We start from the raw sequence: 23,396 nt of genomic DNA on the forward strand, positions 1-23,396 counted from the left end.
GTACCGTTGGATGCTTCTTATTTTCACCGACATGCATGATTTCTAAACTATCCTGGACACTACCAATATTATGCTTATTGTCCTTCAAGTGTCAAAACTCTTGTGATTGATGATTTCTTTTATGATTAGCAAATATTTTATTAAAATTTCGTTTTGTTTAGTCGATGTACAAAACATTACAATCATTACAGTTAATTTTGTACACACCAGATGCATACAATTGATCCTGTTGTAGCTTATTTTTATGCAAGTGGCAAAATCCGTGATGCAAATTGAATCAGCGTATGCAAAAACGTCCGATGTCCAATACAGAGTTTCAGAATTTGAGTGGACCATTTTCACGACACAAAATGGTTTAAAATGTTACGAGTATAGAACAATTTTATAAATAATCCCCTAAGTATAATTCAACGTTTACAAAGAGATCGATCTTATTCATCCGTGTCACAGGGCGAAAGAAACCCACCGCAATTATGAAACCCTGTACAGGACAACGGACGTTTTTGCATACGTCGATTCAATTATAATCCTTAAAACACTGATAAGCAATATTAAACTGTAAAAAAGTGAAAATCGAAAGAAACCTGAGTTCGTGCACTTCCCTTTTCACTGATTTAAAAATGGGTATCTTATGAGAATGTAAATCAACAAATCATGCCTGAACCTGATATTTTTTCATTATTCGAATTTAATTTCTTTAAAATAGCTTATTTTACACACCCTTTGGTATTTGCTACAGTCAGGCGTATCCACACAAAAGGAATCTGCATATCTACACCTAAGACCTTTTTTAGATAAGCTTCTTCAGCAAAAATGGGCCTACTTGTCCCGTTTGACTTGATTTGGCAGACTCTAGTCACAATGTTAATCCTATCACGTTTGACCAGCCATACCTGATAAAGATCGTAGGAAAGAGAGGAAGGATAGAAACTTACGAGCATGAGCAAGAGACAACGCCCAAAGACGTAAATAAGAAGCTGTGTGGCTCACAGACCCTAGCACATACTCAATTGTATGGATACCTTGATGAATAAAAATTTCACCGATGTCATGTTCCTCATGTTTTGAAGCAACTGGTGTTACAGCTACCTGGGGATTCACTCCAGCATCACCATTTTCTCCCGCAGCATTGGCATGATTGTTAGCCAACTGCAAAAGAAATGTGAAAATAAAAAAGTTGATACTACAAGAGTATTTGCTGATACAAATACATACCTAACAAAAACGCTAATGCTTAAATTAAGAGATTGAAAGGTTCAAAACTTCTATTCCCTCTTCATGAACTAAGACATTATAGTAAACAGTTGATTGCACTATAAAAAAATACAATATGAATTCATAGTTGCATCGATTTATGCACTGATCAACAATTGATATGATTCTTTGATAGAATAGAATCTCTCTCAATGCTATTCAAGGCAACAAGCTTTTTAAGGCTTACATGAGGGGTTCACGAATTTAGCTAATGAGGGGCTTTGGGGAGTGGGCCAGTGATTGATGAAAATTGGGAAGGGGGAGGGAGGCTGGTAAGTTTCAAGTGAAAAAGCACCAGGTTATCATGTAATTAAAACACCAAATTATGATGTCATTAGATCACAGATTGATGACATCACTGTGTCATGATGATGATTTAGTTTGAACTAAAATGATGAGAATTTCCTCCATCAATTTGAGCAAAGAGCAGTATCACACTTATGCATAGGTGGGATCTCTCCATCACAGTTTCTCACATATACGCCGATGCCGGACGCCCCAAAATAAAGGGACCGGTCTCCCATTCTCTTCAGGTGGGACGTCAAATGCATTAGGGTAAACTGCCTTGACCCTCTGGGTGCAGCTTCTTCTCAAGCACTGTGTCATTACTCCCATTCATCATAATCCATCAGGGTTAAGTTCCATACCTATCAAGATAGCTCTCTCCCTACTCCTCAAAGAAGACTACCCTATCTGTTGCGACTGAGCGGACTGACCTCAGCAGAGCCTATTACAATAATTGAATCAGTACTTGTAAAAAGAGCGCAAGTCCATTCTTTAACGTAGCTTTTTCTTGGCATTTTTATGCTCTCTGGCTGTCCTAACCACATTGCCTGAGAAAGCAGTGGCAGTCCGCCACTTAAAATGCAAGTGACAGATGCACAGAAACGCGTATGTCCTGTAAAAAGAGCGTCAAAAGTGGGGGAAAAAAGATTTTGAAAAATTGAACTGCCGCCTATTTTAGAAATAGTGATTCAATTTTGGTGGATCCTTTTTACTGGAGAGTGCTTCCCTACCTTATGGGAATGGATCTTATCTCTTGCAAGAAGATGGTGCTTCTCCAACTACTCACTCTTTAATAGCAGATTGATTTCTGAACATTTCACTTGTTCACTCTTGATAATATAAAAAACTTACCAATTGATGCTCTTGCTTTTGTTCTTTCATTATGGAGATGGGTTTACCTAACAACATCCATGGTATACAGGCTACTGCAACTAAGACCAAAAGTCGCTGGATGCCATTCTGAAAACAATTTTCACATGACATAGAGTGAGAAGATGTTTTCAACTAAAGAAAACTTCATCCTTAACTCCAAGTACTTAAGCTCTTGAGAATATAGCCAATGCAGAGTTTTTCTCTTCATGAATTAGAATTGTTTTTTGATTTCACATAAAGCGTCTGACTTTAGAAAAAGAATTTGTTTCCATAATCATTCACCTGATCGGAAGCTGTTAATTACAGTGCAGTAGCGAGGCGTTACTGATCGATTGTCTACAATTTCCCATTTACAGCTGTGGTAAAGAATTGATTATTAAGGTGCTTTTTACGAGCACCCTGTTTATTGATCTTTTTCCAAAGGTTTAAATAACAGATCAATCGATAACTCGCAAAGCAGATGTGGATTGTGGATGTAAACACACTAATAAATGGATAATTTAGATTATTGAAAATAAAGAGAATGAGAAACAGAAGACAGGAAATTATAATTTAATGAATATTGTACCTGTCCAAAGTACATAAATGGAGACACACAATTGAGGAGTGGTTCAGAGTCCTTAAACAGTATCATGTTAATGAACATTATTAAAATTGGAGGAGCACATGCTGGACTGGAGGGAAAATTGGCTGCATCATCATCTAAAGAGAGAGAGAAAAAGATTATTAATTTTGCCTTATTTCAGTCTCGGAACCTAATATAAGCAAAATTGCCATAAACCGTTTCCCCCGATTTCAAAGGTAACAGCAACTCAAAACCGATTTTGAAATCATGTTCACACTAATGGTGTATAGATCTGAAGACAACATACTTTAGTCAGGCCACGTTGAGTTTGTCCTGAACTTTGAAAGGAAGATAAAGACTTGAAATTCGTGTATTCTTTTTTTCTGTGCCTGTAGATCTCTTCATATTGGGGAATAAAGTAGTCTTTCCATACTCTAGACAAAAATTGGAGAATTCTTTGCCAAAGAAGCCGCAGTATTTACCAAATTTAAGTTTGAGAAATAATGTCAGTTGTGTGTACGGCTCGTGTAAGTGCGTGAGATTAGCTTCCAATTATTTTCTTACAGAAGCAAACAGGAAAAACTGAAACTGTCATCCTACATGATGTAAAAGTAACCGACAGAGCACGCATATTCTTTGGTAGAGTTCCTACTTAGGGCTCTTTTCCAGCAGCATTTTGGTTCCATTTCGGGTTCGGTCTTGAGAAAGCTTCTCAGAAGGATTCAACTGCTTTAAAATGTCTGACATGCATTTCAACATACATTCAAACAACATGACACTACATCATTCTACTACTTTATCATTCAAATCAAATGAATACAGGAAGGATACAAAGGTGGGCCAAAAACGGCATGGACCAGGATTTCTGCGACTCCAGCTTTTTTTTCATAATGGAACGTTGTTATTAAAAAAAAAAAAAAAATACAAAATACAAATAGTAGTTTCAGAGGGTGATACAATCTCTTAAAGGAGATATATTGGACAGGTCTGAGTGTTGTAAACAGCTATTTATCAGGGGTTTTTTTTTGGTTTGATGTTTCTCGACTAGAGAAACATAAATTCATTAATTCAAAAAATAAATTCATCCAAAGAGTTTGTACAAATTTTTTTCAGCCCGATCGGAGGCGGCAGCTTGGGAAGTTCCCCTTGTTAGTTAGAAAATACCATCAATAATTCCCGTTGTGCAAATTGTGTTCTACATACAACTTTGATGATAGTAAAGGACCCCCCACACTCCTTATGGGAATGTGTACGATGATCGATTTTTAATTTTTCTAATGTTTTAAATTCGTCTATGGACGCTGACCATAAGTCAACATTGCGCCAACTATCTGCAAGCCATCGTTGTGACACAATACCCGATGAAGTTTCAGTAATATCTAGGACATAAGCCGGCTAGTATAAAAAAGCAGTGCATGTCTGTCTGGTAAAAGTAGTGGAATGGGAGAGAGAGAAAGAAACTGATTTAAATCATAAAAAGAAAAGACATGTGGAATCCGAGATAAGACTGTTGCTCTGAAAATGGTCGGATTTCTTGTTTACGCCATTTACTTTCACCCAACTGACCTGAACCGTGCTCGAGTACTGTACTACGTTCATTTAAGCAAGGAAGTATTGATAGTCAGGGGGCATACGTAATCCCGTATGCAGATTCGTGAAGGCATATTGTGTGATACATCAATCTCTTCGTTTTGATGTCTAGAAAAAGAAAATCGATGATGGCCATCTCAAATTTCATACAAACCCCCCCAAATTCAAGATGGCGGCCAAAATGGCGGTTTTTGGGGTAAAAAAATTTAAAGTTTGCAAATACGTCGTGTCGGGTGTCGTTTCTTATGTATTTTTGATCGTAGAATCCGAATTTTCAGTCAAAAGTTAGCCCAAAGGTCATTTTTAGGCCAAAATCCAAGATGGCGTCCAAAAATACCTCTTACGGGTACTAATTTGCCTACTCGGGTCTACATGCATTGTGAGGTATCAATTACTAGGTTTTCAGGGTCGTAGAGTCCGAAAATGAGGTCCATTTTCCAATGCGGCTCTCAAGAAGCCCTAAAATCAAAGATGGCGCCCAAAATGGCCGCCGGTCTTGCGGATGAAACTGCCATTTAGGGCAGCTATAACAAACAATACGTTCAAAATTAAGTTTCTTGGGTCAAGAAGTTCGAATAGGAGATCAGATGTTTACTCCTACAAGAAATTAAGCCTCCAAATCGAAAATGGCTGCCGACATTGTTGCCAGTTAAAGGCGCAGACCGGTAAATGACTGATATTAAGGGATTTGCCGAAGGAGGGGTTTCGATGAGGGCCGTTGTTGGGCCCATACCCTGAAATTCTTCAATTTTACGATTGTTTGCTCATTTAAAGTCTAAAGTTTGCGGAATGTATCATGATTTGGTCATTTCCGGTCTATTTAGGGGTCTAATACCGGCCTAAACATGAGACTAAAGGCCGATTTTGGGGGAAAATGCGGGTTTTTTTACATTCGACGTGACGCTGTTTCATAACGATCCCATCATCGGAGGAGATTGTTGTCCTTCAAGTACGTTCTGTAAAGATGTGAGATAGTCACTTTGCCCAATTTTCGTTGATGGCAAACCTTGCGCTCAGAGTTAAAACGATCTTCTTATAACTTTCTTTTTTTCATCATTATTTAAAATGGCATAAAAAGGGCGACTCATCTTAAACCAGAAATAGATTCCTTGGTGGAAAATGTACGCAGCTGGTCATAACTGTCCTCCAAAAAATTAATGGATTAAAGCCTCCCCCCCCCCCAAAAAAAAAGGAAAACCTGTGTTGCCATATTTTATTGCCTAACATCACAGAAAACCGCGTAATTATTTCAGTATTTGGAGGCTGTTCTTCGTAGAGCACATTTAGCAAAGCTGAAAACCCTTGATTTTTCATACGTTATACGATTAGTGATTATATAAATGCAATTATCCATCATTATTTGGACGGAGTTAAACAGAAAGGAACCAAGCCACATCGGGATCGAACCGAGAAAAAGAGGTTTAAAGTTTGGCTCCTGCATAAGACTCAATGTAAAAGATAAAATTCAAGTTCAATTTCTGCAAAATTTGCTCCAACAAAAACTTTGAATTTTTGGCGATAGATAGTAGAGCAGTGGTTGGGTTCAAAACCACTCATAACTCAATTTTTTTCGAAATGTGGGTTGGTTCCTTTCTGCTTAACTCAGTCCATTTTGTTTATTACATGTATGTATTTATAGAGACTCTTATCGTGGCGCGGCATTTCCACATATCATCGGTAAAAATCGAGAAAAATGCAACATTGAAACGAAAATGAGAATTCTACTATCATCGCGCTGAGAATGTTAGCCTTATCCAAAACTAAAAATTCATTGCAAGAAAAGGTGTAATATTAGTTAAAAGGCAAAACGACATAGAACATGGTCTTATCCGGGTGGTATTACCTGTGCAAAGTGGTCGATAGAGTCGTCAACTGCTGAGCTCAAATTGCACCTCTCATTTGGTGCCTCACTCATTACAGACATAAGTCTGAGCCAGAAAAACTAAGCGTTTGCTAGATTAACATGCATGCGTCATTTCTCTAAAATTATGAAATGGCAGCTCCAAACAGGAGGTTTGATGCAGGAGACAGGGAACCTGATGAAGAAGCAACTGATAAGGAAGCTGTTAGGTGGCTGGGCAGAAGTGAGGGAAACCAGGGTTTCAAATTATTTTTAGGAAGCAGAATTCTGATCGATCGCAGGCAATAAGAATGGCGAGGGGCAGGGATTGTCAGGGTGGTGAAAAATCAGCATTAAGCACTCGTGACTCTGACACATGGCTTACTTTTTTTTCGGATCTCAGATCACGGTCAATGATTCAAAGTTGCACCTTCGTTTGTAAATATCGTGTACAAAATTCGTAAGATAATGGGCCACCTACAAGCCGAAAATTTTAAAGCAATTATCACTAACACAAAATATAATCTACTTGCATCTCTGAATACTGTAATTCGAGTCTTACATATTTATTTCAGAATGCGCACATTCCGAGAAAGTGGCTGAAATTCTTAGCCAACTAGGATTTTTCTCGATTTTTACCGATGATATGTGCGAATGCCGCGCCATGATGGGAGTCCCTACAGATACTTAGGTACTTGTAATAAACAAAATAATGATGGATAATGGAGATTTCGCATGTGTGAGGAATTTGCGATTTGACTGTTGATTCTTACGTAAAAGTTCAGGAGAAACACGATGGTGCCACTGGTTTTCTCTGAAATCAACTCCCAAGCTCAAAAAAAGCTCTCACGTTGAGCCCGAAATGGAGGGGATATCCCACGCTATCCTGAGAGTCCACCTCTAAATCAAGACATACTCTCTATGCAAAGGTAAGGAGCAAGTACATTCACAGAGCTACCACTTTATTTGGGGACTCCACGACAGAAAACACGGCAACCCTGCTGATGTATTTGCTCCCTATCTTTGCATGGAGAGTTTGTCTTGATGTACAGGTGGACGCTTAGGATAGCGCGGGATATCCCCTCCATTTTGGTCTCAACTTAAAAGCTTTTTTTGAGCTTCGAAGTTGATTTCAGAGAAAGCCATTGGCACCATCGTGTTTCTCGCGAACTTCTACATAAGAATCCATAGTCAAATTGCAAATTCCTCACACATGCAACATCTCCACTGCATTTATATAATCACTAATCATGCGATCGTAACGTATGAAAAATCAAGGGTTTTGAGCTTTGCTAAATGTGCTCTACGAAGAACAGCCTCCAAATATGAGATAATCACGCGGTTTTCTGTGATGTTATAGGCAATAAAATATGGCAACACAGGTTTTCCCTTTTTTTTGGGGGGGGGGGAGGCTTTAATCCATTAATTTTTTGGAGAACAGTTATGACCAGCTGCGTACATTTTCCACCAAGGAATCTACTTCTGGTTTAAGATGAGTCGCCCTTTTTATGCCATTTTAACCCTAGTCTGCCTGAGCCTCTGAACCAACGAGAAAGCCTGAGCGAGGTCAATTTGACCCCAGCTGAAAATCAATTACTTAGCTATGTTTTTTCAATGTTTTTAGTTAATATCAGTGCACTAACCTTACAGGCCTTAACCATAAGGCATATCTAAGTTTTAAAAAACACGGCGCAGGGTATGCAACCAGTCATTTACGGAATTCCTTACTCAGTCATTTACCGGTCTGCGCCTTTAACTGGCAACAATGTCGGCAGCCATTTTCGATTTGGAGGCTTAATTTCTTGTAGGAGTAAACATCTGATCTCCTATTCGAACTTCTTGACCCAAGAAACTTAATTTTGAACGTATTGTTTGTTATAGCTGCCCTAAATGGCAGTTTCATCCGCAAGACCGGCGGCCATTTTGGGCGCCATCTTTGATTTTAGGGCTTCTTGAGAGCCGCATTGGAAAATGGACCTCATTTTCGGACTCTACGACCCTGAAAACCTAGTAATTGATACCTCACAATGCATGTAGACCCGAGTAGGCAAATTAGTACCCGTAAGAGGTATTTTTGGACGCCATCTTGGATTTTGGCCTAAAAATGACCTTTGGGCTAACTTTTGACTGAAAATTCGGATTCTACGATCAAAAATACATAAGAAACGACACCCGACACGACGTATTTGCAAACTTTAAATTTTTTTACCCTAAAACCGCCATTTTGGCCGCCATCTTGAATTTGGGGGGGTTTGTATGAAATTTGAGATGGCCATCATCGATTTTCTTTTTCTAGACATCAAAACGAAGAGATTGATGTATCACACAATATGCCTTCACGAATCTGCACACGGGACATATGTTTTGTTACGTATGCCCCCCGACTATGAACATTTTCCTGGAATTTTGTGCACAAACAGTGCCTCGTCGAAAATTGGCGCAATGATGACTTTTGATCGGCTTTTAAAGATGAGTCTAAACTAAAAAAAAAAATTAAAAATCAATCGTTGTACGCATCCTTATAAGTGGTGTGCAAGATCTATCGGTTGGAGCCAAAAACACTTTTTTTTTAAATCGCTTGACTCCTTTAATAGAAAAGTTGCCTGTCGTAATGTAAACGGACCGGTGTTTTTTCTATTTCTGAAATTCTAACTAATTCCGTTGGCATGCTCCACCTCATGTTTCGAATTTTACGGAAAAATCACGTTTTTTTAACAAAAAACCGTCCGGCACTGTTTGGTTTCAACTTTTTGAAACTGACATATTCCCATGATTTTGATATGCCAAGTTCATTTGTGACCATTGCAATGCTGCCAGTAATACAGACGTTGTAAAATGTGTCCACATCGCACATTTGTAAAATTTGTGATCCCGAAAATTGAGATTTTTAACCTTTTGATGCTTTTCAATAGGGACGAAACAGTCACGCTAGAGCCCTGATTTGAGATTATAGCCTCCTAACACACTCCTTTTGATATGAATTGAACATTTTGCCATGCAAGACGTGAAAGAATTTTTTAAAAATTCGGAAACTTGACCGAAAACGCCGCTCCGGCGCAAATGGGATAAATTTCATCGAGTTGACTGATTTTTTAAAGTTTGAAGAAATACTTCTATCGTCGTAAAAATTCAAGATAGTTGACTCCGTTCTGATATGAATTACTTATTTGAGCGCACAAGTAGCAAAAGTATTTTTTAAATTTCGGAAACTTGACGGAAAACGCTGTTTGGAAACAAAGATATATTTCACAGGAAATTGATTATTTTTTGTTAAATTTTGAGGAAATATTGCCAGCTTCGTATGGGCCGACGTAGTCTACGTCTAACAACGTAGTTTAAAAGAAATTAATAGTTCTGGTCCCAGAAACAGAAATTCGGTAAAAATCTGAACTCACTTAAAAACGTAATATTGGTCTTAAATATCCTCCAAATAATTTTTTATTCCATCTGCAAAGGCAGGGAACAAAGGTTGCTGCTCTCATTATTCGACATGACTGACAAAGATAGGAAAAAAACTCGTCCATAGAGTAAAGAAGAGAAAAAACCAGGAGAAGAATGATACAATTTCAGCAGGGAGAGTGCGATTTTGAATTTGCGTCTACTAGACTTTGCCGCACTCGGGCCCTCTGATTTGATTTTAGGGAGAGTCACCTTCGTATTTCATCATCATGCTACCTTTTGTCCCCTCTCTTAATTTATATCGGCTGTGCCAGGTGCATTGTCTGAGGTCCCGAAAAAACGCAGACGGCAGTTCAGTTGTAAGCGTTATATTGCCTCAAATCCATCGGTGGTGATTTTAGTCAGGTGGTACACTTCAATAATTTCAGTGAGTGCATTTACGAGTGGAAAAGAGAAAATAGCGAACACGAAAATCCTTTTCACTATATTTGATATATTCAATGAAGTGTACCTCCACATGGTGATCAAAAACCAGAGGAAATTCATGTGTTGTTAAGGAATATCACCTTAAGCGAATCCATGTGAAACGCACACTGCAATAAAATAACAAGATCTAAAACATCTGTCTCTGCAGGGACCAAAATTATCATTTTTTGTTAAAACTTTTCCGCGTCCTGTACACTAAAATGGGTAATATAAATCAAAAGAAGAGTATTAGAGGTCAATTATCTTAAATTTTACAACAATAGAAATATTCCTTCGAACTTTAAAAAATCAATCAACCCGCTGAAATGCATCCCATTTGCGCCTAAGCAGCGTTTTGGGTCAAGTTTCCGAATTTTTAAAAAATACTTGCGCATCGTGCACGGCAAAATTTTCAATTGATATCAAAAGGAGTGTGTTAGGAGGCTAAAAATCTCCAATTAATGGAGCTCTAGCGTGACTGCTTCGTCCTGAAGAGAAATCATCTAATCGTCAAAACTCTCAATTATCAGGATAACAAATTTTACAAATGTACGATGTGAAAGCACTTAAACTTTACATAAAAATCTGAAATTTGCCAAAAAGTGTTTTCTGACCAATTGGAACACTTTTTTAACGGAAAAATGTAACTTCACGAGGGTGGACTTTTTTATGGGAAGACATCCTACTGCACATGCAACGTTCAGATACTCTGCGGCCAGAATTTCCCGGAATGCAGTCGGCCTCACACCCGGTGCGGTGTTAGCCAGCATTCAATCCATACCAAGACATGCAGGCAGCAGTCTCAGGTCCAAAGGTCAAACGCATGATACTCGTATTTTAATGGTTTCGCAAAAGCTTGGTGCGTTGCCATAACACAAAAGGCTAAGGAAATTCCATGGCAATTTCACATTTTTTTTTAGCAGAATAAATTGCATTATTTGGTCGTTTTCAGCCGTTTTGCAGTTTTGAAAAACAGTTACGGTTCATTGAATGATGAAAGTACAATTCTACGTGTTTTAATGCTTTAAAGTCGTGCGAAACTCACTTTCAGACCATAGGATGTGTTGGTTTGTTAAAGAAATGATAAAATTTCGTATTTTCTCGAAGTTTCGCAAAAATATCGAATTTACGACAATTTACGTATTTCTGGCAGCATTGCAATGGTCAGAAATGAACTTGGCATATCAAAATCATGGGAAAACGTCATTTTCAAGGTGTAAAGCTGAAATCAAACAGCGCTACCCCGTTTTTTGGGTGAAAAAACGTGATTTTCTCTAAAGATTCGAAACTATGAGGACCGTGCCGACAAAAGGAGTTAGAATTTCGGAAAATGAAAAATCACGGGTCCATTTATATTATGAGGGGCATCTTTTCTGATATAGCCGTCAAGCGATTTGAAAAAAAGTGTTTTTCCCTCCACCCTAGGAATCCTTCATCATGATGCTTCACTTCGCACCTTGTCTGGTCATACATTGGGGTGAAAACTTACCTGGAACTGGACCATAGAGCATCCATTTGAGAATCATTAGGAACGCCAAGTAAAGGAAGAGAAACGATAGAAAAATCACTTGAGGAATGAATTCACAGTAGATAGATATTTGTTTCTTGAAGTATCTGAAAAAAAAGTTTCATAATCATTGAGATTTACCATAATGCATCAAACATGACATTTCAAAAACAATCATACTGAGGCCCTCAAAAGGAGGTGCCTATTATCACTATTTTTAGCCGCATAAATGAAAATTTAAATTTTTTTTTTTTTTTTGGGGGGGGGGGGAGGCAAAAGATCCTTATGATGAATATTATCCTACATTTTGGTGAAACTGGTCGCATAACATGTCTGTTAAATTAAAATTTAGGCAGAAATTTCTCAAGTTCCAAGTGAGCTACAGACCTGAAATGTTTTAAAACGACTGAAGTCGTTTCTCATATTGCTACTCAGGAAGTACTTTAAACACTCACTTAAAAAGAATAATTTTTAATCTTTTTTACTTCTTTATGGTAGAGGAAAATCAAAGCAATACAAAAAAATTGGCCTTGGGCAAATTTATGCGCGGCGCAAGCGCCGCTTACCGGCATATGGGGGGGCTTCCCATCATGGTGTCAGGATTACACAAGACGTTCTCGCTTTTGCTGGCGCTCCGGGCCGGCGTAGACACTTTTACTGGATTACTTAGAGAAATACTGCCAATTTCACAAAATTATAAAGTTCCACTGGAATTTCGATCGAACTATAATAATTTTGAAATTTTTAATCAAACCACTAAACTCTATCGTAAATCTCTTCACGGTATGTGATGAATTCATATATTAAGAATCGACTTGTTGATATAATGAGGCATCTTGAATTTAAAATTGATTAATGATGCCTTCTAATAAAGACGGTGATCCTTAAAAATCTTAGCTTTTCTACGATTCATTAGGATCTGTTGGATTTATTGACATCATAATTTAGATACGATTATGTATTATAATCTTTCCTTAAGCAAGGTAAAAAGCCATCAAAAACCTACTTCAATGGGTAGAATCACTATTTGATGTTTAAATAGTCTTAAAATAAAACGGGTTATGCCGGGGCAATCAATCCCAAATTTCAAGATTGGTGGTCGAATCTCCCTGCTAGAAATGGTTCACCACCCGCCCGCCGAGGGCGCCACCTCCTTAGCTGCTCATATCCCCGTGTTTTAAACAACAACAACAACATGAACAAAATGGAACAAGTTGTCTGTGATATGTTAACAAATTCGCTTTTGTAAAATCATTTATCATTAAATCAATCATGTTCATGCAGTATTATTATTATATTTGTGTTCAGTACCTCGTAAAAAGGAACCATGAATGATAGAATCTGCCGGGATTCTAAGTTCATTAACAAGAAACATATTAGTTTCCAATAAAGATCTAAGCGTCAGTTCTAGTGTTAGCTTCGATGATTCACAGTATGTAAGTACCTATTTTTCTTGGTGTATACCTACGGAGTAATTTTGGAGATAGTATATGATGCATTATATAATGCATTCAAAATCCTAGGTTTCACCGGACTCAAACCGTTTGCTGCTAATACCCAGGAGCGTTCCGATTCATTTATCAGAGAATTCCCAATTTTAGCGTACCCCAGAATCGTTTGACGTGCATAAGGAGACCATAGATATGGTGTTCTGTGCACATTTTGAATGAAATCTAACAGATAGATTCTGAGTTATCGCTGTACATAGATTTAGGGGATGCCGGACGGAAGGACACACATTTTCTAAAGTATGGTTATATTGACTCCTGGGACCTTGAAACGTCTAGAAATGATGAAATTTCAACCTTTTTTCCCCTTGGAGGATGACAATACTTTCTCTACCCCAGGGTAGAGGGAAAGTAAAAAGAATCCTCTTTGACCAATAATAGAGGAAGAGATTTTAATCAGTTTTCTTAAAAAAAAATCACATGGCTCCAGCTCAAATAGAACTCGAAATTTCTCTGTTAAGAGATCGAAAAAGTTGCTCAAACCAATTTTCCCAAAGCACCTGGTTTTGGAAAGAAAATCAGGCATTTGGCATGCCAACTCTGAACTCCAAAGTGCTATACATATAAAAGAATTCTAGTCAAGATAAATAAAATGGTGATTGTATAGAGCATGTACTCATGTATGGTCTCTTCTGCATGATCAGATAGTAAAACTAACGAGTAAGAAACATTTTCCACAGAATCTCAGCCGGAGTACTCCTTGATGAGTCTGTTTTGATCGTTTGTTAATTTGATTGGAAGGGTTGTTTCTTGTGGGCAATGGTACATAAATTACGATTACTAAAATTAACTCCTATCTTCATAATTTGCATTTGAGATTTGTGCATTTTTGAACTCTCTGATTCAGAGAAAGGACTAGGGTAAAACTCTAATTCGGATGGGGGGGGGGGGGGAGTTGGCCACTTTAACTTGATATTTTTTTTTTCACTTCAAATACCACTGGGAGGGTAATCCCACGCTTGCAGTTCCTTCAGTCCCATCCCCTCTCAGACCCTCATCAGACCAGCCCCAGGTAATTGTTGTTTGAGACCATCAAACTCAGGTCATTTGGCCAAGAATAGAACACGGAACCTTCCAATCATACAAATGCTGCAACCACTACACCACAGAAGGCCAACTTATGTAGAATTTAAACTGCCTATTACAGATTTTAGCTAATGTGGCTCAGAGCTAGGGGCAAGTTATCTAAAGTGAACTATAGTCTACGCCACTACAGAATTATTGAATCAGTATGAATTACAGTTACAATAGTGGGATCTAACTTAAAAATTTCATACTGATCAGCAAACTCAGTGATGCTGTGTAGTTTATCACTACCGACTCCGCGCTAAATTAATTATGACCCATTAACTTAAAAACAACAAGCACACAACTCGGACGCAATTTTTGGCTACCCTAATTTTTTACAGTTTTGAGTGACTTTTTCTCCCAGTTGCTGAAATAAAAAAAAATTATGGCGAAAAAGTGAGCTCAGTTCACTTAATACTATTGAATGGCACAATGATATACCGAACAATTGCTCCTGCCTTGAGATGCCTGAACTCCTGAAGAATGATTTCATTCAAAAGTTAATGATTCCAGAAGCCTTAAACGGTCGTGGTAAAATACCTCCATAAAAATGGCCAAAGGTTTGATGTAATTAACCTCGGATACACAGCAAGAGCATCCCCCTATTAAAGATTTTTGAGCAGCTACTGCAGCAGTTTGGGTTTACTGCAGGATTCGTTAGGGACATTAGATTAAAATTGTACATAGGACTCAATCTATACTTTTTCCTATCTCCCAAATGAAACTACAATCAGCTTAGTGAATCGATTTGTTTTCTTAAATGAAGCCTTCATTTTAATTTTTTTTGGGGCTGCTTTGGTGCGAAATGATGGTAATCATTAACATCCAATCCTCAGAAAAATGCATCAGGTAAAGCTTCATTCCTCAAGACGACCACATGACTACTTACGCATGGTTCCAAAGACTCAAGCCAACGCCAAACAACATGTGTAAGACTCCGAAAATGATAGATATTTTCATTTTAAAGGCATTGGTGAAAACGATCTTGTTTTCAGCGAGCTGAAAAAAAATAAATTGTTCTCCATTGGAATAGCTGAATATTTATGACATTTATATCAACATAAAATTAAACATGAATATTTTTAAGAGTACGGCTTCTAGCACATGTGTAATTAATATAAAATACAGAGGATCTAATGGCAATCTTAGAGCAAACAAATTGGATGCTTACATCTAAGAAATCTACGGGATGTTCCTGCAGTCAGAATCCTGGGAATTTTTGAATGGATTAAGATAGGGGAATGAAACTTGCAATGTTTCTGTCTGCAACTAGCCTAACCTATTGGGGAGGGAAAGGAATTACAAAAATTTCTGCAGGGGGGGGGGGGGTGTCTCAAATTTATTTTTTTTCTTCAAATATCTTCTTCTTAAGATATATCACTTTACAGAGGGTAAGAAACCAAAACTTTTAATACAAAATGTATGGAATTGTCTCACTTCATGATCTGATTATGGCAGATCAAAGTTAAAGTTGACCTATTTTAAAAGATAAATTAAAAATCCTTATTTTGATGCCTCTTACCAAAATTACCGAAAACAAAACAGGAATTAACTGAAGTATGAAATCTTCAGGATGATTGGGCTTCAGATCATATAAAAAAAAATTAAGGCTCCACATTTTTCATTTAAAAAGTGCGTAATTCTTAAACTACTACAAAGTGAAATCTGTTGAGAAAACTATTTCAAAGGACCAATGAGGAACTTCAAGTTCTGCCCAGCAGGTCTATCATTGAGATTGAACAAGACAAGACTAAAGGGAATTAAAGCAAGTGACTCGTAGGCTATCTTGCTCGGTTGACTAAGCACCACCATGCGAGCTGCTTATCAGGCCGAATGATGGAAGCGCTAAGGGCAACAACCTGTCAATTTTTCGGACTGTTGCAGGTCTTATTCCACCAAGCGAGATAGCCCATGAATTGCATAGCTCCATTTCCCCCGAACCTTGTCTTATCCACCATTAATAAACAAAATATCAATAATTCGCCAGCAGGTTGTAATTTCTACACCTTTCAGAGAACGAACCGATCAAAAAACAACCTCTTGCTTGTGGCACTGCGGCAGTGAATTTGGGAAGAGGGTATTCTAGGTTGTGCTCTAGGTACTCTGAGCTCAACAGTTACTTACTTACACTATACAAACTAGGATACTTACCACTTTTGTCTTCCTCGTGCAATCTTTTAAATGAGCTTGTTCAGTAATTTTTAATTATTGCATTACTGAAAAGTTGAGAGTGCTTTCCGTTCATAGGAATCATCCCAAATTTTTTAAACAATATTGAGCTACAGAATATGGGTTCAAAATTGTGTGATTTGATTGAGCTTCCATTTGAATATGCTCCGCCGAGAAAGGCAGAATGGCATCCATAAAAATGGGTCCGATTTCAGGTTGCTGCTTGCCCGCATGATCTCTCTTGGCTCAATCCATGCTCCATGCCGACCTGTGTTATAATAGGGTCTATATGGTGCATAGATCACACAAGAAAGATCACACAGGCAAAAAGTAACCCGCGACCAGACTGATCTCTATGGTTGCCGTCTTGCCTATCTTGGTGATGCACATTGAAAAGGACGTTCAAAGTGCATTGGAAATGGGAGCTGATCTTCTGTGGCTTAATATCATTCGAAAAAATTTCTGTGAAATAAGTGCACTTTCTACTTTGGTTCATTTTCCTTTGGTTTGAAAACATGTCGAACCAAGACATAAATCATATTTTGAAGAATGTAACCCCCTCCCTCTCCCATCCTTAAGGCCATCTCCTACAATGACGCAAAAGCTAAAACAACATATAAAATTGTAAAAAAAAAACAATGGAGATGAGTTTTTAAGGGATCATATTGGCAGCAAATAATATTGAAATGAAACGGTTATCAAACTATCTACCACAGCACAGGGACCGGGACTGTACAATCGAAAGTGTACTGTTGCGGGTGGGATATTCTTGGCCCCTTGATTATTATTCTCAGTGACACATGTTTAATTTAGGACAATAAAGATCATTAACACTCTCCGTTGAAATTGCTTCCTAGTCCGGAATAGACAATTCTTCAAATTTAATTACTGAGCTGTAACCTTTGTTAAGACAGTAAAACATGAACAAACCTGCCACACTGGATCTAGTCCAAATCCGTACGGAGTTCCATCGTAATTATAGTAAGGGTGAAGTTGAATATTTTTATTGTTGAGGTACGTAGACTCATTGAAATGAACTTTCCAGCTTGAACCAAAAAGATTCAATGATTTTGAGAAGAAATCATTGTAGATAAAACCAGTGTAAACAGAAAAAATGCCCATCAACAAAATTATATACCTCCCAGCAAAGAAAATATTCCAGATCTGAAAATTAAAATGAAAAACACAATTGATTCCAGTCTATAGTGCAGCTTCTCACAAATAAAACAATTAACTCACGATGAGCCTTATATTCTTTAAACTTGTTCAATATTGAGGGCAAAACTATTCTTCAAAAAGAACAGGTTCAAGGATATTACAACAGTTTTAAATGACTATTTTTACTTTCTACAACGAAAATAAACTTTAACTCATAACTTCCCCCTACTTAAATAACTTTTCCCAAGCGATCGGTTTTGGGTCACCACTTCAGATCAAGAAATCACTGATGAAAAGGCGACCCGAAACCGGTCTGGGAAAGTTATTGATATCAGTGAAAATTATGAGTTCAAATTGAGTTTATTCTGTTCTGTAGTTTATCCTCACCTATTAGATTGACATAGCTGTCAGCGGGGAAATAGAGTACATTAAATTCAGGAATCCATCAGGCAGCTTAGCACACTTTGTAAACATAAATAGACATGGAAATGCGGTTACTTTGAGGCTCAGGTCAGGGTCAAAGGCTGACTCGTTTTTTTCCGTTTTCAAAATTTTCCCTGGCCACCTTCAAGATGCATTTTCCTAGCCTTTACATGCAAAACTAATGTATGCTAATGGGCTGAAATACAGTAAATTTTGGGCTTTCATTTAATTCACTTGAAAAAGGCATAGTTTACGTTCATGGTTCAAGAGCATCTGAGTGTACAGAAACTGTGTCTACTCTTTACTAGATCATACTGGAGGTCTTTAAGATACCATCAAAACATTTAAGAAACTATTCCAAGGGTCGAGAGTCTTCTGTGTCCTATTGTTTTTAGAGTAAGGGTCCAAAAATCATCCCCCTCTCTTTTAGGAGAGAGGTAGCACAAAATTGTCTTTCATCCGTTTAAGTTCCTCTCAGGATGAATTGTCAAGAAGTACGAAACTCTTGTCTTTAAAGTTGAAGGAACTCTTAATTATCCTGAAGGTAGAAAATTTGGGATCGTGAACCAGGGGAAGTAAATGTTCAGGAAAATTATAGTTTGGGTTTGAATTGAGAGCAATTAATATTTACAACCTTGTAAAATTCCTGCAAAGTTAGCAAAATTGGTAAATCTTGAAATACAAAAAAATTTTGATAAGACAGGTTACTGATAAGTTAAAAATTCAGATGAGTCAAGATTTTTCTTCTATGAAGTGCTCTATAGTGCTTACTATCAGTCATTCTTCTCAGTCTATTTACGTCTTCTCTAGGTCACTCAGTTTTCACTCCAACCCTCCTCATTCGAAAAATCGATTGTATTTACTGAAAAGAAGCTCTCATTGCCCACGGTTCATTTCAAAAAAATTTAGTTTTTCTGAAGGTCACCCGCGATTTTTTTTTTATAAATGTGTCAAGGAAGGTCTCCCGAAAGAGGGATTGAAATGAGGCCGTTTTTTTTTTTTTTATTTTCGACTTTTTCTATTTTTAAGGGTAAAATGGCGGCAGAAGCCAAAGTGTGACTACCAAAACCCACCGCCATCTGGTCAAATTAGGTTAAAATTTTATGTATGTTAGTCCTTGACATGTCAATTGGTGTCCTCAAAAGTTTAAAACCCTCCCTTAAAGAATTGCGCCCCCTTATGCGATGTTGCCAAGTTACATACCCGAAAATGACGCGGCTGATGGGGCAATACAGATTTTGAGTTGCAATTATCACCAAAAATTATGGAAACACTTACCATTATACACTGTGTGGTTAGTTTTAAAACTAATTCGATGAAAGCATGTGCGGTTGCCGTATCATCGTTTTTTTGAAATTGCAGAATTTTGCCAGAAAATGTCAATTTTTTTTCTTTGATTAAAACCAGTGTATGCTTATTTTTCAGCGACATTATCGAAATACGGAGCTTTAATTTCTTTCATAGGAAATTCAAAATTCATCAATAAAAAAAAGCATTTCATCCTGATGCAGGTTTGCCAAAATCTGTTAAGCAGCAACAAAAATGCCCTCCGTACAAAAGATGAATCTTGGGCAGTCTAGGTTTGGTATTGGTGTACTCTTTTTATTAGCTGAGTAAGATAGGCGTCCTCTTTTCTATTCTGTGCAAAATTTGAGGGAGAAATTGTTCAAATTTTACTTTTTGATGCTGTAGAAAATTCCGAGAACCTCAAAAAATCGCTCGCACGGTTATTACACGGGAATAAGCAAGCAAATCTATCTCGTTCATGAACCTCTAAAGTTCATTTCCCACACTACGATATTTTTCTTGTTACATACTTTTAACTTTTGGTAATCTTGAACAATTAGATAAGACCTTACTTTCATCATTTGTGAACCTTGAAGTTTTTTCTCTTTAGTTGGAATTAAAGAGACCGGGGCTTCAATTCTTTGCGAACATCAGTAAAATCTCCAAACGGTTCATGTTTATTACTTACTTGTTAATTAAAAACAATTTTTCCTCAGTTTTCTCTGAATATTAAGGGGTAGGGGGAGTCCAAATTTTACTCTTTGAGTCAGGAACAATAACGTCCAGCATTTTTTCAAACCAAATCCGCTCCTCGATTTGTGTGTAGTCATTTCCATAAATCAGCTGCAAGCCCTGATCGAAGTTCAATGACTTTATACAGGGTGCGGCAAAAGTCCCGGGACGGCTGTTTATTTTTTAAACGGTTACACGTAGAAAAACGAATTTTGGGGGATGTTCTTGGGTCAAAGTAAGCTACTTTTTGGCACTCCCCGAAATTTGTTTGGGGGCCCCCCTAGGGGAGGGCGGGGGCAACTTTTTTTTTCAAACAGCAACCCCACACTTGTGACCCATCGTTGAAAAGAGGATAAAAAAATGGAGGATTCTAAAATGGCGGCCATAAATAACATGAAATTATGGGTACTTTCGTAACCTCTCCATTCATTACCGTGGAATTAAGGAGAAAACAGAAGTTTGTTGTAACCGACAAATTTTGGTGGAATTCGATACTGGGAGTATTTCCGGACCAAAAACAAGGGAGTACCGGTTTTCTAAAATCTTTAAAACCCTTTTTTTGTTATTTTTTTTAAAAAAAATCTTTAAGATCCTAATGATAAACTTCTTCATCCAAAATAGTTTGTTTTGCGAGAAAATGTGATGATTCTTGCACAGAAAAAATCCGGGAGATATCAGAATTTGACGAACAGTAGAACCATCAATCCTAAAAAGTTTAGCTGCTTTCCCATGGGGAGGGGGGGGGGCTGTTCTGTTGACGATGAGTTGGCCATTGTACATTATGTTCCCTATTTTCCAAGCAGTGCAAGCCGCTGCTGGAAGGGTTCTGTGGGTGTAATAAGACTTTCCAAAACATCTACCTGATTTTGGAAACAAATTGATAACGTATTGTCAATTAGTAGATCGGTGTTTTCGCCTCAGTCCTACACGTTTTCTTCCTTACCGAAGGTTAAGTAAGCGAAATTTCACTCGGTATTTCCCCCCCCCCCCACCGATTTCGTGGTGCGGTTTTTTATTAGAAGTTTTCTCGTCAAAATTTTTGCTCTTTGTTATGGCAGAAAATAAATTAAGTTAAAAGGAGAGCAAGGTGCAATCAAGTCATCGGTTACAACGAACTTCCGTTTTCTCCTTAATTCCACGGTAATCAATGGGTAGGTTACGAAAGTACCCATAATTTCATGACATTTTTGGCCGCCATTTTAGAATAGTGTGAGAATTTTTCAAAACTAATACCGAATTCGTTTTTCTGGTCCCAATGAACGCCCGGATACCAAGTTTTATGCAATTCCATCGATAAATAGCCGAGCTAACAATTTTTCCGCCACTTTGTAGGCTGCCATATTGGGAAGGAATGGTTATTTGGAAAAACTGAAGAGAGATTCGTTTTTTTCGTCCCAAAAAAACCCCCGGATACCAACTTGTATGCGATTGCATCGATAAATAGCCGAGATACCCATTTTTCAGCCATTTTCGGCCGCCATTTTGTGAAAAATCAAGATGGCAACCTGGGACTTGCGCCAAAATTTTTCTTTTTTTATCCTCTTTTCAACGATGGGTCACAAGTGTGGGGTTGCTGTTTGAAAAAAAAAAGTTGCCCCCGCCCTCCCCTAGGGGGGCCCCCAAACAAATTTCGGGGAGTGCCAAAAAGTAGCTTACTTTGACCCAAGAACATCCCCCAAAATTCGTTTTTCTACGTGTAACCGTTTAAAAAATAAACAGCCGTCCCGGGACTTTTGCCGCACCCTGTATAATGCTCTATTATACAGGGTGGCCCAGACCTACCGTACCAGGCCTTTTTTTCGGTTAATTTGGGTCGCCCGAAGTCCAGGATCGCGGGGATGAATGGAATTGACCCCAAGGATTCCGAATTTCATGGTCCCAGGGCCTCCCTGGCGTCCCTTGGGGGGTAAAAGGGGGGTTCGTACTTCAAAAGTCAGGGTTAATGTCAAAATTTTGAAATTATTTCATCGGAATCAGAACGCACGGAAATTTTTAATTTGAATCGACACCAAGAAATCCAAAATCGGCCCATCCAGGTCCAAAATACCGACCCCTAAAGGTGGGGGACAGAGCCCCCTTTCAAAAAAAATCAAGTTCGTTAAATTGACGTGGAGACTCGGAAAAAATGGGTATTCATGGGTAATCGACCCCAAGGAATCCAAATTTGAGGGTCCCATTGTCCTCAGACACTTTTCTGATGGGGCACAGGGGGTCTTTGAACTTTTTAATTTAACCGGTGTGGAGGTTACTCCTGTGCCCCATCAGAAAAGTGTCTGAGGACAATGGGACCCTCAAATTTGGATTCCTTGGGGTCGATTACCCATGAATACCCATTTTTTCCGAGTCTCCACGTCAATTTAACGAACTTGATTTTTTTTGAAAGGGGGCTCTGTCCCCCACCTTCAGGGGTCGGTATTTTGGACCTGGATGGACCGATTTTGGATTTCTTGGTGTCGATTCAAGTTAAAAATTTCCGTGCGTTCTGATTCCGATGAAATAATTTCAAAATTTTGACATTAACCCTGACTTTTGAAGTACGGACCCCCCTTTTACCCCCAAGGGACGCCAGGGGGGCTCTGGGACCATGAAATTCGGATTCCTTGGGGTCGATTCCCTATTCATCCCCGCGATCCTGGACTTGGTGCGACCCAAATTAACCGAAAAAAAGGCCTGGTACGGTAGGTCTGGGCCACCCAGTAGGTAAAAATTATTCAATTACTAGTGTATCAGTTGATAATGTCGCTAAAAAATAAGCAAAGACTGGTTTTAATAAAAGATAAAAAATTGACATTTTCTGGCAAAATTTAGCAATTTCAAAAAAACGATGATACGACAACCGCACATAATTTCATCGAAGTAAATTTAAAATTATCCACACAGTGTATAATGTCATATTTTGCGGTTTTCAATTTCTCAATCTGAAGACCTTCCTTGACACTTTTATATAAAAAAAAACCTTCAGAAAAATTAAATTTTCTTAAAACGAGCCGTGTCCTTACTTCCAGTTAGCTTCCTTTGACGAGAGCCAATTCTGCAAAATGGGCCTGATGCAAACGTTTGCTAGAGCAGAAACTAGAGTGGTTTCTATCAGTAAATGTCTCAAAAATCACTATGAGCGCATTGGCAAAGTTTGGAATGCACTCCTAACTTCACAATCTGCATACAAAAGCGTTTTTTTGAGCTTCCCCTTTCAAAAATGATAATATAACACGGGTGAAAATTTCGTTGGAAGAGTCGTCCCACTCAACCTTTTCACGATAGCAATACCAAACA

General features: G+C 38.1%; 1 protein-coding gene across 5 annotated transcripts in view; it reads right to left on the minus strand.

Annotated features, from left to right (window-relative positions):
• The window catches only part of Vha100-1 (V-type ATPase subunit a family protein Vha100-1), a 122,024-nt gene that overhangs the window by 13,138 nt on the left and 85,490 nt on the right, over positions 1 to 23,396 (minus strand). For all 5 annotated transcript variants that reach the window (XM_019058109.2, XM_072300996.1, XM_019058111.2 and 2 more), the window contains 6 exons: positions 17,454 to 17,687; positions 15,244 to 15,353; positions 11,761 to 11,885; positions 2,981 to 3,114; positions 2,392 to 2,499; positions 936 to 1,149 (listed from right to left, as the gene is read on the minus strand). In XM_019058109.2, the coding sequence (XP_018913654.1) occupies positions 936 to 1,149; positions 2,392 to 2,499; positions 2,981 to 3,114; positions 11,761 to 11,885; positions 15,244 to 15,353; positions 17,454 to 17,687 (925 nt within the window). The remainder of the gene's footprint in view (positions 1 to 935; positions 1,150 to 2,391; positions 2,500 to 2,980; positions 3,115 to 11,760; positions 11,886 to 15,243; positions 15,354 to 17,453; positions 17,688 to 23,396) is intronic.

This window comes from Bemisia tabaci, chromosome 1, assembly GCF_918797505.1.
Source record: "Bemisia tabaci chromosome 1, PGI_BMITA_v3".
Taxonomy (NCBI): Eukaryota; Metazoa; Arthropoda; class Insecta; order Hemiptera; family Aleyrodidae; genus Bemisia; species Bemisia tabaci.